The sequence below is a fragment of the Pristiophorus japonicus genome, chromosome 2, assembly GCF_044704955.1.
Source record: "Pristiophorus japonicus isolate sPriJap1 chromosome 2, sPriJap1.hap1, whole genome shotgun sequence".
Classification (NCBI taxonomy): domain Eukaryota; kingdom Metazoa; phylum Chordata; class Chondrichthyes; family Pristiophoridae; genus Pristiophorus; species Pristiophorus japonicus.
Window position 1 is genome coordinate 293173532 of NC_091978.1, and position 18425 is coordinate 293191956.

Consider the following 18425-nt stretch of genomic DNA (forward strand, 5'->3'; position numbering starts at 1 on the left):
TGTGTGCAAAAAAAATAGTTATGGGATTGCATATTTTGTATTAAATTTCAGTAACTTAATTTCTTTAAAAAAAAACATTTGTCTTGAAGAAGCCACTGGAGATGCCCCCTTACCCTACAACCCAAAGAACAGATCCTGTCCCTCAGTCAGATCTGAGAATGTCACATCTACCATCCTCAACATCATCAGTGACTCCACCGGTACTTTCAGTACATCCACCCCAGTTAATCGCTTACCAATCATCAGGTAATATCTTAAATCGTGATTTACAATTGGAAAGATAGTTCTGTTAAGTATTTCACATAATGCAAAGTAATGATACATTTTGCCAACGTGAGTTGCACGGCTGGGGTGAGAAGTTCAAATGACATCTTAAAAGCGAGTGACGTTAGAGTTGTTAAAGGTCATCCAACCATAAAATTCAACCTCCTAATGGGCCCAAGTTTCGGGCCGCGCCCCGGACCTGGACGCCCGTTTTACGCGCCACAAAGTGCGCCTAAAAAAACTTACCTATTCTCCGGCTCCCTGCAGGCCCTCTGGAGCTGGGCGTGGTGCAGCATGAACTGTGGGGGCGGAGCCAGGTCCCTGCGCTGAAAACAGTGCCGGGACCTCTGCACATGCGCACTACAGTGGGCGCGCATGTGCAGTAGCTCCAGGCGCCCAAAACTGGGAGGGGCCCGAAGCACGCAGCCCCTAGCCCTGGCCGAATGTCCTCACTGGGGCTGCGTGGATAAGGCTCCTCCCACCCGACCCAACCCCTGCTCTCATCCCCCCCGGCGACCCGACCTCCGCGACCCCCCGGACCTCCGCGACTCTCTCTCTTCCCCCCCACCCCACACAGAACTCCACGACTCTTTTCCCCCCCCCCCCCCCCCCCCGAGACCCGACGCCACCTACCTGTAAATCCAGCCCGAAGTCTTGGGCCCGGCCGTTCAGCCTCCTTCTCTCCCTTCCTTCCTCTTCCCCCCCCCTCCCTCCTCCCCCCCTCCTCTCTCCTTCCCACCCTCCCTCCTCTCTCCTTCCCTCCCTCCCTCCTCTCTCCTTCCCTCCTCTCTCCTACCCTCCCTCCTCTCTCCTTCCCTCCCTCCATCCTCTCTCCCTTCTCCCCCTTTCTCCCCCCTTCTCCTCCCCCCTTCTCCTTGCCCCTCCTCTTCTCCTCCCTCCCTTCCCCTACCCTCCCTCCCCCCTCCCCCACCCCCCTTCTCCCCCTCCCCCCCACCCCCCTTCTCTGCCCCTCCCCCCACCCTCCTTCTCCCCCTCCCCCCCACCCCCCTTCTCCCCCTCCCCTCGCTGTCAGAAACACAGACACTGACAGACAGAGAGTGAGAGACACACACACAGACAGACAGAGAGATAGAGACACTGACAGAGACACACTGGGGGGGCATCCCAGCACGCTGTTGGAGGACTCCCGGTGCTGCAGTCGGTAAGTAGAAAATGTTTTATTTATTGATTTCTTTTTTAAATTTATTTTTTATAAATTTTTTTTGATTGATTTATTGGTTGATTTATTGATGTATTTATCATTTATTGATGATGGCTCTTTATTTGTAAAACTGAAGTGTTTAATGTTTGTAAACTTCCCTTTAAACCCCCCCCCCCCCCATTCCCTACGCCTGATTTGTAACCTACGCCTGATTTTCTAAAGTGTAGACAAGGTTTTTTCAAATGTACAAAAATCTTCACTTACTCCATTCTAAGTTAGTTTGAAGTAAGTTTTCACTGCCTAAACTTTGAAAACAGGCGTAAGTGGCCGGACACGCCCCCTTTTGAAAAAAAAATTCTGTTCCAAAGTGAAACTGTTCTAACTGACTAGAACTGGAGCAAACTAAATGCTGAGAATTCAAATTTCTAAGATACTCCATTCTAAACCAGTTGCTCCAAAAAAGCAGGAGCAACTCAGGCCGAAACTTGGCCCCTATATTTGTTATTTTATTTATAATATACTGCGTATCAAATTATTTCTTTGGAAAAGGTTCTAAGTTTTATTTTAGGAGTATTTCAGATGTATCTTAAAGGCTGAGTACTTACTGAATTGTAGTTATAGAATCATAGAATAGTACAGCACAGAAAGAGACCATTCGGCCCAGCGAGTCTGCTCTTTCGAAGAACAATCCCGTTAGTCCCACTCCCCTGCTCTTTCTGCATATCCCTGCAATTGTTTCGCCTTCAAGTATTTATCCAATTCCCTTTTGAAGGCTACTATTGAATCTGTATCCATCACCCTAACAAGCAGTGCATTCCAACTCCTAACGTTGAGTTTAAAAAAAAAATGTTTTCCTCATGTCGCCTCTGGTTCTTTTGCCAATCATCTTAAACCCGTGACCTCTCGTTATCGACCCTTCACCCCTTGGAGAGGGTTTCTCTTTATTTACTCTATCTCAACCCTTCATGATTTTAAATACTGCTATCAAGTCTCCTCTTAGCCTTCTCTGCTCTAAGGAGAACAACACCAGCTTCTCCAGTCTATCCACGTAACTGTAATCCCTGGAACCGTTCTAGTAAATCTCTTCCATACCCTCGCCAAAGCCTTCATGTCCTTCCTAATAGTGCCCAGAATTGGACACAATACTCCAGCTGGGGACGAACTAGTGTTTTATACTCCTTTTACTGCAAACCTATTGGAATTGATTTACCGTGTATTAAGAATTTAATGAGCTATGTAATGTACAAATCTGGAACACATTTAATAATCAAATGGAGTTTAATAACAGTGGATTAACCCTCTTAAGTACTGAATCCTTTAACATCTTTTCAAAATGCTAGTATTTCCTCTAACAAAATGAGTGATTTTCTGTACATTTCTAAAGCCGAGTGTTACTCGAGTAATGTTAATAAAGCCAGAGAATGTTTATATTTTCATAACTACATAGCTGGAAGCCAAATGCTCAGTTGCTTATCAACAAATACTTGTCTTCTAAAACTACAAAGTTTGAGAATTCAGAATTGTGGTTCACAGCGTCTTTGTTGTGTGACTTTTATTTTAAAGAAAGAATAATGAAGGTAGCTTCTTCTGTTTGTTTGACAGATAGTTCACCACAGATGGTCATTGCAGCTGTAACTCCAGCATCTTCCGTGATGCCCAATCCAGCTATGTCACAGGCTCAAGAGACTTCAACCCTGATTACCCCACTTAGTGCTCCTTTGCGTGGAGATAGTCTGCCACCAATGCCTACACCTCAGATTCCAAGCTCTTATGATGATTTATTGTACCCTGGGTTTGCTCTTAATGAAAAGGGAGAGTACCTTACCAGTGCACCTGTGTATTCATACAACAAAAGTGGAGCCGATCTTCCAACAGGTAAATACTGTGAACTTTAAAAACAAACTGTACTAGATTTTTTTGACTTTCTACATTATTGTGAATTCTTCTGTTTTCCCACATGTGCCATCCTATGGTCTCACTGAGCAAGTTTCCAAACATTGGTACTTTGTAATAAAAATAAAAAAGCAGCAACTGCTGTAAAGTGCACAGCAGGTCAGTCAGTGTCTGAAAGGAAGATGGGCTAGTGTATTAAATTGTATGCTGTCTTTTCAGCTCCTGCTTGATTATTCCCAACATTTTCTGTTTTTATTTTAGATTTGCAGCATTCACTACTTTCTTTTTACTACTATTAGTGGTAATTTGTGCCAAATTGTATGCCGTTGTGTTTTGTCAGTCTTGCCATGAATTGGATTGAGACGGTCCAAATTAATTTCATGTAGGGCACCTAGAACCAATAAATTTCCATGTGCCTTATTGACCATAAGTGCCAGAGCTGAAAGGGTATTGCGCTAACCTACTGCACCACCCAGTTAGACAAAAACGGAATCCTCTAACCTGGAAAGCACATTATACAAGCTGCAATTAATTTTCTTGAGTTTACAATTTACATACTTTCACATAATTATTTTGCTAGTGTGATCTAATTATCAGAGTATGGGTATTTTTAAGGAGGGAAGAAAGGGGCAACATAGGAAGTGTTAATTGTACAACCTTAAAAAAACATAATCAATAATTGATTTGTCTCTCAGGAATCCTATATACAATTATAGACCCTCTGGTTGATCCAGCCTGTCCAACACAATTGTGATACACAAGATATACACACTCCACCCCACTCGAAACTATGTGATCTCCTGAGAGAGACAAAATACAGATAAAACACAGGCTAATTTTGGGGGGGGGGGGGGGGAAGTCTGGGAAATTCCTCTCCGATCCATCTTGGCGATCAAAACTAGTCCAGGAGAGCACTCTGGCCCTGAATTCCCTGAAGTACCAATTTTTTTTGTAATAGGTGATATCCGCCCCACCAGAAAACAGGTCCAGTTCTCACTTGAAGAAATTCAGTGAATCAGCGAGCACCCCACGGGGCGACAGCCTGTTCCAGAGGTCCACTATTCTCTGGGGAAAGAACCACTTCCTGACAACAAACGTAGATCTGGCCGAATAAACCTTAAAATGATGACCCCTGGCCAATGTTCCCGTTACGCCACTCAGCCATGCAGCAGTCTGGAGATCCCACACAGCCGGCTCACCAGCTTTTAAATGGAAAAGCCGCACATGTGTGGGAATTTGAATGCGCCGGATAGCCCTTTAAAGGGGTCGCGCACCCCCAAAGAAATTAGGGAATATTGCCACTGGTCTTCCCTAACCTGTTCAATTGAAACAAACTGTCAGCTGGAACACAATCTATTCATCACCTTGTAAACCTCAATCAGATTACCTCTAAGTCTATGCTTCTCTAAGTATAGAGTCCCAACTCTTTCAGCCTATTTTGATAACTAAGATGCTTTATACTGGAAATTAATCTAGTGGATATGCTCTTCACCCTTTCTAAATATCACCCACCATGTGAGGAGATCAAAACTGGACACAGTATTCCAAATGAGTCCTGACCAAGGTCTTGTACAAGGACAAAATAGTATGCCTCATCTTATAATCAATTGTCCTATGAACGCACCCCAACATCCTATTTGTTCTAGCTAGCGCTCATGTAACTTTAGAGATCTGTGCACTAGAACGCCCAGATCTCTTTCTTCACCTTCCTTAATTGATTGGCTCAAAAGATAGTTGAAATAAATCTGTTTGTGTTTAAGATATATTATCTTCACAGAAAATGTATTTTACAAATATTAAGACCTTCTAAAACTTGTTAAAAATATAATTTAAAAAAATATAGCTGACTTGCATTTTCATACCAGAGATGTTTCAAACTGGCTGCTGTTTAGATACAAAAGTTTATACTTTGTGGGTCAGATGTTACTCTGTCACCGATACACAGAAATTCCTTCTACAGAGGAACTTTTACTCGATTGTAAATTATTAAAACTAGGTTGGGGAGGACAGTTTGTTGTTTTAACTGTTGCAGTCCTCTCAATTTAAAGTATTTTTCTTTTGCTAAATTGTAACTGGATTTGCAAATTTATATTAAAGATTACATCATTAATGAGAGTTAGACACGAAATACCAACTTTTGGGAGGGTGGCATTCTTTTGTTCTCCATACGTGGGTAAAGTTGTCAGATGAGCAAAGCCTATCTGTAGTTTCCACAAGGAATTTTCCTGCAGCAGTGATCATTTAATTTCATCATGTAGTTTCCTTCCTGTACTGTATAAGGCACAACCCAAACGCTGGTCCTTCTTGTTTTTACTTTCTGGTAATATTGCTGAAAATTATTTGAATGGGATCAGTCCTTGCTATGAACCAGATCAGATGTAACAATGCTAATGATCCTTTTCCCACATACCTGTTCACCAGTTAGTGCCTTATACATCATCATGGTCATGCCTCATTGACTATTCACACATCTCTTCAAGAGATCTGAATTATTGGCTTAGGAAACTTGAAAAGATTTTTCATTGCAAATTAAATGAGTAATTGCCGGGTCACCTTATTTGGCTTGAACCTTTCCTTTCTCCCCATCATTTTCACAATGAAAATCAGGGAAAAATCCCCAAAATATCAGGATGAAAGTTGCATCAAAATTTGACCTGATGAATGATCCACACCCAAAGCTTTACAATTCTGGCTTTTTGTACATCCCCAATTTTAATCGCTCCACCATTGGCAGCCGTGCTTTCACCTGCCGAGGCCCTAAGTTCTGGAATTTCATTTGTAATCTTCTCCGCCTCTCTTTCCTCCTCTTAAGATGCACCTTAAAACCTACCTTTTGGTCAACTGTCCTAATATCTCTTTATGCGGCTTTGTGTCAAATTTTGTTTGATAACGCTCCTGTGAAGCGCCTTGGGATGTTTTACTATGTTAAAAGCGCTATATAAATACAAGTTGTTGTTGTTGTGCACAGGCTAGACGTGTGTTCCCAGTACTTTTGGTTTTCAGTAATTTCCCTTTAAGGTTTAAAGCATTCAACAAAAGATGCTTTTATACTGGTGCTGTTTTAGTTTTATTCTGGGAGACTGGTGTTGTGAGTCATAAGAACATGAGAACATAAGAATTAGGAACAGGAGTAGGCCATCTAGCCCCTCGAGTCTGCTCCGTCATTCAACAAGATCATGGCTGATCTGGCTGTGGACTCAGCTCCACTTACCCGCCCGCTCCCCACAACCCTTAATTCCCTCATTGGTTAAAAATCTATCTATCTGTGATTTGAATACATTCAATGAACTAGCCTCAACTGCTTCCTTGGGCAGAGAATTCCACAGATTCATAACCCTCTGGAAGAAGAAATTCCTTCTCAACTCGGTTTTAAATTGGCTCCCCCGTATTTTGAGGCTGTGCCCAGTAGTTCTAGTCTCCTCAACCAGTGGAAACAACCTCTCTTCTTCTATCTTGTCTATCCCTTTCATTATTTTAAATGTTTCTATACGATTACCCCGCATCCTTCTGAACTTCAACGAGTAAAGACCCAATCTACTCAATCTATCATCATAAGGTAACCCCCTAATCTCCGGAATCAGCCTAGTGAATCGTCTCTGTACCCCCTACAAGGCTAATATATCCTTCCTTAAGTAAGGTGACCAAAACTGCATGCAGTACTCCAGGTGCGGCCTCATCAATACCCTATACAGTTGCAGCAGGACCTCCTGCTTTTGTACTCCATCCCTCTCGCAATGAAGGCCAACATTCCATTTGCCTTCCTGATTACCTGTTGCACCTGCAAACTAACTTTTTGGGATTCATGCACAAGGACCCCCAGGTCCCTCTGCAGCGCAGCATGTTGTAATTTCTTCACGTTCAAATAATATTCCCTTTTACTGTTTTTTTTTTCCAAGGTGGATGACCTCACATTTTCCGACATTGTATTCCATCTGCCAAACCTTAGCCCATTCGCTTAACCTATCTAAATCTCTTTGCAGCCCCTCTGTGTTCTCTGCACAACCTGCTTTCCCACTAATCTTTGTGTCATCTGCAAATTTTGTTACACTACACTCTGTCCCCTCTTCCAGGTCATCTATGTATATTGTAAACAGTTGTGGTCCCAGCACCGATCCCTGTGGCACACCACTAACCACCGATTTCCAACCCGAAAAGGACCCATTTATCCAGACTCTCTGCTTTCTGTTAGCCAGCCAATTCTCGATCCATGCTAATACATTTCCTCTGACTCCGTGTACCTTTATCTTCTGCGGTAACCTTTTGTGTGGCATTTTATCGAATGCCTTTTGGAAATCTAAATACACCACATCCATCGGTACACCTCTATCCACCATACTCGTTATATCCTCAAAGAATTCCAGTAAATTAGCTAAACATGATTTCCCCTTCATGAATCCATGTTGCATCTGCTTGATTGCACTATTCCTATCTGGATGTCCCGCTATTTCTTCCTTAATGATAGCTTCAAGCATTTTCCCCACTACAGATGTTAAACTAACCGGCCTATAGTTACCTGCCTTTTGTCTGCCCCCTTTTTTAAACAGAGGCGTTACATTAGCTGCTTTCCAATCCGCTGGTACCTCCCCAGAGTCCAGAGAATTTTGGTAGATTATAACGAATGCATCTGCTATAACTTCCGCCATCTCTTTTAATACCCTGGGATGCATTTCATCAGGACATGGGGACTTGTCTACCTTGAGTCCCATTAGCCTGTTCAGCACTTACCCCCCTAGTGATAGTGATTATCTCAAGGTCCTCCCTTCCCACATTCCCGTGACCAGCAATTTTTGGCATGGTTTTTGTGTCTTCCACTGTGAAGACCGAAGCAAAATAATTGTTTAAGGTCTCAGCCATTTCCACATTTCCCATTATTAAATCCCCCTTCTCATCTTCTAAGGGACCAACATTTACTTTTGTCACTCTTTTCCGTTTTATATATCGGTAAAAGCTTTTACTATCTGTTTTTATGTTTTGCGCAAGTTTACTTTCATAATCTATCTTTCCTTTCTTTATTGCTTTCTTAGTCATTCTTTGCTGTCGTTTAAAACTTTCCCAATCTGCTAGTTTCCCACTAACCTTGGCCACCTTATACGCATTGGTTTTTAATTTGATACTCTCCTTTATTTCCTTGGTTATCCCTTCTCTTACCGCCCTTCTTTTTCACTGGAATATATTTTTGTTGAGCACCATGAAAGAGCTCCTTAAAAGTCCTCCACTGTTCCTCAATTGTGTCACCGTTTAGTCTGTGTTTCCAGTCTACTTTAGCCAACTCTGGCCTCATCCCACAGTAGTCCCCTTTGTTTAAGCATAGTACGCTCGTTTGAGACACTACTTCCTCACCCTCAATCTGTATTACAAATGCAACCATACTGTGATCACTCATTCCGAGAGGATCTTTTACTAAGAGATCGTTTATTATTCCTGTCTCAATACACAGGACCAGATCTAAGATAGCTTGCTCCCTTGTAGGTTCTGTAACATACTGTTCTAAGAAACAATCCCGTATGCATTCTATGAATTCCTCCTCCAGGCTACCCCGTGCGATTTGATTTGACCAATCGATATGTAGGTTAAAATCCCCCCTGATTACTGCCGTTCCTTTTTCACATGCCTCCATTATTCCCTTGATTATTGTCCGCCCCACCGTGAAGTTATTATTTGGGGGCCTATACACTACGCCCACCAGTGACTTTTTCCCCTTACTATCTCTAATCTCCACCCACAATGATTCAACATTTTGTTCATTAGAGCCAATATCGTCTCTCACAACTGCCCTGATATCATCCTTTATTAACAGAGCTACCCCACCTCCTTTCCCTTCTTGTCTATCTTTCTGAATTGTCAGATACCCCTGTATGTTTAATTCCCAGTCTTGGCCACCCTGCAACCATGTTTCTGTAATGGCCACCAAATCATACCCATTTGTAATGATTTGTGCCGTCAACTCATTTACTTTATTTCGAATGCTGCGCGCGTTTAGGTAGAGTGTTTTAATACTAGTTTTTAAACCATGATTTTTAGTTTTGACCCCTCCTGCAGCCCCTTTATATTCATACATATTGTTCCTTCCTATCACCAAATATTTCTCATGGGTCTACTGCCAGAGTAAGGGAGTGGATTCAACAGCTTAAAACCAGCACGGGAAACTAGTCTCCTAGAATCTGAATTAAAACAGAACCAGTATAAAAGATAGTCTAGTGTATTAGAGCAAACTCCGTGAGCACTGTTTATATTATGCACACTTCACAATCTTAAAGGGACTAGATTGAGTTATAAGAAAAGATTGGAGAAACTTGCTTCCAGGCCTCCACCAGAAATGTTTTGAGCTAACTGTAAGGAGATATGTGGGAGTGGTCTGAGGTTGATACTTCCTTTTTCTTCAGTTTGATGTATGGGGAATTGTAAGTACAAAACTGTCTCATAACATCAATTGCATAGCATGTGGGTACCACAACACATTGTGCACTGTACTTGGATTTCAATGATTGTTTTTAAATTTAATGGAACATGCACAATCAAGTAAATCTGATCGGCACTTGTGATTACTTTAGGGAAAATAATGATTTCTAACGTTGTTTCCTTGTCCTTTCTTCAAACAGATAAAAGCATCCTGCGCTTTTTCTACAACCTTGGTGTTAAGGTAGGGCAGTTTACCTTGAGTAGCTGTTCCAGACAGAGTATTAAAAAATCCTTAACATCAGGAAACTTGTCTGCTCTACTGACTTACATTGCACATGTTTCTGCAAGACCAACTTTAATTCCTGAATATTTGGTTTCCTTAAAGCTACATTCTCATTTTAGGCAGTTTTGTGACTATTGTAACATAATACAATCTACCCTCTTTTTGCATGAATTGAATTGCTATTGCTGCTGCTTTTACAGACCAATAATATAACACAAAACTTACATACAATATTAAAATATTTTTTGGGGATCAACCTAAGTCCAATCATATAAATGTGAGAATGCTTAATCACCTCTCCCCCCCCCACCCCATTCCACCCCTCTACTAACTGTCGTTGGGGTGCAGTTCAGCTGGTGCTGGCAGCCTGCCACTTTTTTGCTGCAAATGGCCTTTCCCGTGTGTGCCTAGACATCGAGTGCCAGCAGGATTTTCGAACATGGTCAATGCCCCCAATCCTGCCATTGCGTGATGTCTGCACACGTGCATTTTCCAGTAGGAATTAACTGTATAGGGATCAGAAGCAGCTACCCCCACCCCCGTCGGGGACAGATCAGCCTGCAGCCAGCGGTCCACCCCCGTTCTCCCGCCGAGTCCCGCTGACTCCCGCTCGCAGGAATCTGGGAGCTCGGCGGGCGGGAGCTCAATTGCGCCACTCGGCCGTCCGCTGATGTCAGCGGGCGGTTTCCGGCGGCTCTCCCCTCCCGCCCGCTCCAGGCCACCTCCAAAGTGGCACTGGACGGATCTGCAGGAGGAATGTTGGTGGCAGCGGGCGGTGGGCTGCTGAAAATCGGCCCCATTGTGTTTTGAATAGGTTATATAAGATGGGACATATCCATACACTTCATGCAGGATTTTGTGCTTTTTTTTTCTCCAAATACATTTTGGTCAGCAATTTTGACTTGTCTTGATTTATCACAAGTATTATTGTATATTTTATTGCATTTACCTAATGGAGCATCCTGGTCAGTGTAATAAAGCAATTCTGCACCTTTTGCTAATTTTAAAAAATCTGCATCTATGCCCCACCTCCCCATAACCATAATGTACCTGTGACTTTCCCCTTTCTCTCTGTCCCCCCCTCCACCCCTACTTCCTCTTCACTGAGGCAGTATCACTCACTGATTTTTCTCCGCTCCAGCTGTAACCTGCTGTTGATGCTTCACTCTTAAGGGAATTTTTCAGTAAGGTAAGGAATTCCTAATCTGGCAAAAACTATTGTGGGATTAAGAATTGATGCCCACTGAAAGTGGCGGAGTGTAATCTTTGAGTGAAGCAGTAGCATTGGGCAGGAGTTGGAGCCGTGACCTGCGATGGACAGCGAGTGCCGATGATTCACTTAATGGAAGCTTATTTTAACAACCTACAGTTTGAGAACTGCTGCACTGGTACCTGTAGCCAGTGATTTATTATATCACATGTGATTGTGTTCTTTCATATCAAACTTAAGTTTCTCTCTTTCTTTTCAGGCTTACAGTTTGCCATTGTGGGCACCATATTCATATCTGTACCCACTGAACGAGGCTTATTTGAAAAGTTGTGGGATGTATCCAAGGGTTCCTGCTGCAGTGCTTCACCCGAATCCTTGGTTCCAGGCGACTGCTGGGCATGTGCATAATGAGAATGTTATGATCCCGCCATACATATCCAGTCCTCCGGAGACCAACAACCCTGGCCAGTCGGTACAAAGAGATGTCAGTGATGATAGCAGCCATTCATTACTGCCACAGACAACTACACCACTCCTGGCTCACAAAAACAAATCTGTCCTAGCCTCACCTCCCCCTGAACAGCTGCATCAAAACTTTAATCCCTTTTTTCCGCGGTATTTTCCTACCCTGATTTCAGATGGAACCCAGCATTCTGGATGGAGAGCACCTCTACCACAGGCATTATTTAGCCAGAATACACACATGCACGCTTTCAGTTTTCATCCCATGTATATGGCTCTACCGAGTCATGTATTTCCATTGCAGATAAATAGTGGGAGCTCTGCATGTCAAAGTGACCAGAAGGCTGGTGCACCAGATGTGTGTGAACAGGTGTCGGGCAACACTCAGATTCATAAAATAGAAGAGACAGGGAAACAGCCAACAGTGTTCACCAGTGCTGGAAAGGGCAGACTGTCTAAGGCTCAGCCTGTTTTTTTCAAAGATTCTCAGTTATCGACAGAACCTGGTGGTGACATTGGAGACATATGTCCCTCGGGTGTTGAAGAGCGATCAGCTCCGAATCCTCATGAAGGATGTGCAAAGCAACACTCAGCTGTTAGGAGAGAAAAAGAGCCATTACTGACAGAAAAGCTAAATCTAGCACCTGCCACAGGGCTTTCTGGTGTGGCTACAGAGATTATTGAGCCCCAAAAGCTTGCGGGAGCTGATGCAAGTCATTCAGAAGTTGTTAGTCAGCCATTTGAGGCAAAATCCAGAAGTGATTTAACTTTACAGAGCATTGGTGAATCAAAAGATGATGCTGTAGCACATGCTGTAGAAGGCACCTTCATGAATCAAAGCAATGAGAAGAATTACAAAATGCCTGCCATATTAAGCAGTAGCAAACATGTGGATTTTTACAATCAGACTTTGGGAGAGGAAAGACACTACATAAAAGAAGATGGTCCTTCAGAAAGGACTGCGTATCGATGTTCTCCTTATGTCCGTAAGCAGGGAGAAAGGGAGATGGGCAGGAAAAAATGGCAAGGAAAACCTTGGTCATCAAAAAGCACAAGTTGCTTACATGATAGCCATGTTAACAGTAGGGACTCTGAAGCTGACACAAAGAAGGGAGATAGCAAGTCACCGACTAAAGACAGCAATGCTGAGGGTGTAAACAGAGTGGTACAGAGTTCTGAAATACCTATAGGTCTTGGTGCTGATAGGCATGAAAGTGTACAGGAAACAGTAGAAAATAAAAGGCTTTATGTGAGTAAGAAGAGACTTGATGAAGTAACTGGTCTTGGCAACAGGAGAGATCATGATGCAAAGGAATTTCAGAATCGGGCAGCTGTGGAAAATGCTAGTGGAGTGTTGAGTGAAGGGAAACACAATAGTTTTAAAAAACAGAGATATAGAGAGGGGGTGAAACCTAATTCCGCTGTAAGAAAATGATAACTGAGCAAATTGTGGAAAACATAGAACTGATAGATTTAAGCAGATCTCAGCTATTTTTGCGAGGATTTAAAGATTTGTGTCCTCTTTTGTGCAACAATCATAGAATTTTACAGCACAGAAGAAGGCCATCTGGCCCGTCGTGCCTCTTTGAAAGAGCTGTCCAATTTAGTCCCACACCCCAGCCTTTTTCCCATAACCCTGCAAATTAGTCCTCTCCAATTGCCTTTTAAAAGTTCCTCTGGAATCTACTACCACCCTTTCAGGTAGTGCATTCAGATCATAACAACCCTCAGCGAAAAATTTCCTCTCGAGTTTTGCCAGTGATTTTAAATCTGTGACCTCTGGTTACCGACCCACTTGCCAGAAGAAACAGTTTCTCCCTACTTGCTGTATCAAAACCCCTCATAATTTTATTAGGTCTCCACTTATTGGATGGAAGTGACTAAGGATCTGTGTTTGAGCCTCAACTAGTCACTATATTTATTAATGAATTGGATAACACAATAGAGAGCCATATATCCAAGTTTGCCGATGACACAAAGATTGACGGCATAATAAGTAGTGTAGCGGGGGCATAACATTACAAAGAGATGTTGATAGATTAAGTGAGTGAGAGAAATGTGGCAGATGGATTTCAACGCAGGTAAGTGTGAGATCATCCAAAGGATAGATTTGAGTATTATTTAAAGGGTGAAAAGTTAGGAGCAGTATAGGTCCAAAGAGATCTAGGGGTCCATTTACAGAGATCACTAAAATGTAGGAATCGGGTACAAAAAAATAATCAAAAAGGCTAATAGAATGATAGCCTTTATAGCTAGAGGGCTATAATATAAAGGGGAGGAAGTTTTGCTACAGCTATATAAAGCCTTGGTTAGACCACATCTGGAGTTCTCTGTAGAGTTCTGAGCACCACACCTTAGAAAATATATATTGACCTTGGAAGGAGTGCAGCGGAGATTCACCAGAATGTTACCAGGGCTCCAAGAATTAGAATATAGATTAAGGGGTGACTTGATTGAGGTTTTTAGGATTTTGAAAGAAATTGATAGCGTAGATAGAGACAACATTTTACACTGATGGGGGAGTCTAGGACAAGGGAACATAACCTTAGAATCAGAGCCTGTCCATTCAGGAGAGAAGTTAGGAAACACTTCTTCGTGCAAAGGGCGCTAGAAGCGTGGAACTCTCCCACAAAAGCTTAATCAAAAATTTTAAAACTGAGATCGATAGATTTTTGCTAGGCAAGATGGTCAAGAAAGCATATGGGATACTTGTGCTTAAAAATGGGGGCATTGAATATAGTAACCAGGAAGTCATGCTAAACCTCAATCAAATCACCCCTTAACCTTCTAGATTCAAGGGAATACACGCTTAGTGTTTGTAATCTCTCCTTGTAATCGAAGCCTTGGAGTTCTGGTAACGTTCTGGTGAAATCTGCGTTGCACTCTTAAAAGGATATGGAGCCAAGACAGGTGGATGGAGTTAAGAACAGATCAGACATAATCTCATTTAATGGCAGAACAGATTTGAGGGGCTGAGTGGCGTACACCTGTTCTTATGTTCCTTAACCTTCTCTGCTTTAAGGAGAACAATCCCAGCTTCTCCAATCTCATAACTGAAGTCCCTGATCATTGGTATCATCCTGGTAAAACTTCTCTGTGCCCGCTCCAATGCCCTGACATCCTTCCTAAAGTGTGGTGCCCCGAATTGTACACAGTGGTGTTTAAATGTTTAGCATGACTTCCTTGTTTCTGTATTCAATGCCCCCATTTATAAACCCAATTATCCTATGTGCTTTCTTAACTACCTTATCAATTTGCCCTGCCACCTTCAAAGATTTGTGAATATGCACTCCAGGTCCCTCTATTCTGCACCTCCCCTCAAAATAGTACCGTTTAGATTATACTGTCTCTACATGTTGTTCCTCCCAAAGTGCATCACTTCACACTTATCTGCATTCAACTGCATCTGCCATGTGTCTACCCATTTCATCAGTGTATGTCCTGAAGTCTGCTATTATCCTGCTCACTATTTACTATTTTGGCAAATTTTGTATCATCTGCGAAATGCGAAATTGTACTCACTAGAATCCTAGAAATTTACAGCACAGAAGGGGGCCATTCGGCCCATCGTGTCCGTGCTGACCGACAAAGAGCTATCCAGCCTAATCCCACTTTCATACCCAAGTCCAGGTTATTTATATATAACAAGAAAAGCAGTGGTCTTAATACTGATCCCTGGGCGACCCCACTGCATACTTCTTTCCAGTCAAAAAAAACAACCATTCACCACTACTCTCTGCCTCCTATCCCTGAGGCAATTACGTATCTAAGTTATCACCATCCCTTTAATCCCATGTGCTTCTATTTTCTGAATAAATCTGTTATGTACCTTTTGAAAGTCCATATATTCAACATCTACTGCACCTTCATCAGTCCTCTCTGTTACTTTATCAAAGAACTCCATCAGGTAAGTCAGACGATTTGCCTTTAACAAATCCATGATGGCTGTTCCTTATTAACCTATGCTTCTCCAAGTGAGAATTAATTTTGTCCTTGACAATGGTTTCTAGAATTTTTCGCACTGATTTTTGGCTGGCCTGTAATTTCTAGGTTTATTCCTCCCCTCTTTTTTGAACAGACGTGTAACATTTGCAATCCTCCAGTCCTCTGTCACCACTCCCATATTCAAGGAAGATTGAAAGATTATAATCAGAGCTTCTGCTATCTACACCCTTGCTTCCCTTAGGAACCTAGGTTGCATCCCATCTGGACTGGTAACTTTGAGTGATGCCAACCTATCCTTTCTATTTATTTTTATCCCATCTACTATCTTTACTCCCCCCCTCTACTGTGGCATTAACTTCATCCTCTTTCGTGAAGATATATGCAAAGTACTTGTTCAGTACTTTAGTCATGCTCTCTGCCTCCATAAGATGAGTTCCTTTTTAGTCCTAAATCGGCACAAACAGCCTCGGGGGGGTGGGGGGGGGGGTGGTGGTGGGAGGTGCCGCGGGGAGGGAGCCAAAGATTGGCAGCGGCTACACTCTGAAATTTTTAAACGAAGCTCAACGCAAGCTCGAGGAACAGCACCCCATCTTTCGTTTGGACACTTTACAGCCTTCTGGACTCAACATAGAGTTCAAAAATTTCGGAGCATAACTGCTGCCAATCATTGGCTCCCTCCACCCCCCTCCCAGAGCCTGTTTCTTTCTTTTTTTCTTTCTTTTTTCTCCTTGTCTCTAATGGCAATTGGTCATTAGCCCGCAATTCATACCCTATCTTGACTAATGTTGTTCTAATTCCTGGCATTACCATTGGAATTTGGCCCATCATCCCTTTTGTCTCTCTAATCTCTCCTGTCTTCCAAACTATCCCAGACCTTCCCTTTTGTGCTTTCTTCCCCTCCCCCTTTCAGTGCTTGTTAAAAATCTGTTCTTTCCGAACACTCTGCAGTTCTGTCGAAGGGTCATCGACCTGAAACGTTAACTCTGCCTCCTCTCCACAGATGCTGCTTGACCAGCTGAGATTTCCAGCATTTTCTGTTTTTATTCAAGTATAGTACTGTTTGGCCAGGAATAAATTTTAAGTCACCTAAGCAGGAAGTCCAAAGAAGAATATTTCTCAAACTTATTGTTCAAAATTAAGTATTTAAGGGCACAATTTAATAAGGTGTATTGTTTAGAAAATGTACACTGAGTGGAATAACAGACTTATTTTCAAATTAACATGCAAAATACAGCAACTATAAAAATAAATATACAGTTATAATCAATTCTGAGGTCAGTTATAATTTTAGAAGACAATTTCAAAATTAATTCTGGTCATGGTATGTTCATTTTCACATTTGCAGTGTACATATTCACTAGGGCAAGGCATAGATGTGACAACCTGTTAGCTTAGACAGTTGATTTCCATTAAACTGCTAATGGAAAGAATGATAACGAGGCAGTAATTTATTGTGGGATTTAGGGTTTAGTCATGTGACCATTAACCTGTCAAAATCTGGACCCAAGATTATTGCTAAAAGTTTTTGACATTCCAGAGTTTTTGACTGGCAAAATAGTTACATGATTAATACAAACTGTAACGGTACAATTACTACCAAATTCTCCTTTCTCATTGATTAAACTCCACAGAAATATAGAAATAGCTAACATCTGATAGATGAGAAAACTCACAGACATATGTCTTTTAAGAGATTTGCACTTTGCAGTCAGGTGGTCTTTGTGTTGCCCATTCTTCTGAATCTACGGTCTTATTTTGAACAACAATCTTTTTTTCTTTCTCCTGTTGAACGCAACACTCTTGATTCTTCTCTACACCTCAGAAAAATTCATTTAGTTTAGCAGTTGCAGGAATACGTCTGTAAAAGTTTTCAAACCTTTCACTTTTTGCTTAGTTGCCTATGCTGCTTTTCTTCAGTAATACTTTGGCCTTCGCATTGGGCCGCTATGACCTACCTCAGCTAACTTGGTAATGGTTAGCTTACCCTGATTCTCTGGTTTACTACTTATGTATCTTTCCCCAGTGAATAATGCCCATTAATGCTCTGTAAGGAAGCTAGCTTCAGCAGTTTACATATTTTCATCACTGTCTTGATCTAAGAGCTTCAGAATTGCAGAACTTCAATCAAACTTGAACATGTACCTCCCAGTGTCTCACTGGCAGTTGCTGAAATACTTTGGTAAACTCCTCTGCTTGTAAAGCTTAAACTAATGAGGAAAATATATTAGAATAACTTTTATGGATATGGTTTAATTAATAAGTGTCCTGGCCAATATTTAGCCCTCAATCAACATTTATCTCATCATTATCACATTGCTGTTTGTGGGAGCTTGCTGTGTGCAAATTGGCTGCTATGTTTCCTACATTGCAACAGTGACAACACTTTAAAAAGTACTTCATTGGCTGTAAAGTGCTTTGGGACATCCGGTGATCATTAAAGGCGCTATATAAATGCAAGTCTTTTTCTTTAGTCTTTGATTCTCTTTCTAGTGTGTTATTACTTGGAACTTTTTTAGCGTGTTTTTTCATTGCTATTGTTTTACAACAACTTCTATTTATATAGCACCTTTAACATCGTAAAACATCCCAAGGTGCTTCACAGGAGTATTATAAAAAAAAAATTTTGACACCGAGCCACATAAGACATTAAGGCAGATGACCAAAAGCTTGGTCAGGTAGGTTTTAAGGAGGAAAGAGAGATGGAGTGGTTTAAGGAGGGAGTTCCAGAGCTTAGGGCCCAGGCAGCTGAAGGCATGGCCACCGATGATTGAGCAGTTATAATCAGGGATGCTCAAGGGCAGAATTTG

The 18425-nt window shown here is 42.0% G+C and overlaps 1 protein-coding gene across 3 annotated transcripts in view; it reads left to right on the forward strand.

The window, feature by feature from the left end:
• Positions 1-16083, forward strand: part of otud4 (OTU deubiquitinase 4) — a 192532-nt gene extending 176449 nt beyond the window's left edge. For 2 of the 3 annotated variants that reach the window (XM_070871593.1, XM_070871597.1), the window contains 4 exons: positions 90-246; positions 3029-3301; positions 9919-9959; positions 11471-16083. In XM_070871593.1, the coding sequence (XP_070727694.1) occupies positions 90-246; positions 3029-3301; positions 9919-9959; positions 11471-13108 (2109 nt within the window). In that variant the 3' untranslated portion in view covers positions 13109-16083. The remainder of the gene's footprint in view (positions 1-89; positions 247-3028; positions 3302-9918; positions 9960-11470) is intronic. The other variant, XM_070871596.1, reaches the window with a different exon arrangement.
• Positions 16084-18425: the final 2342 nt, after the last annotated feature.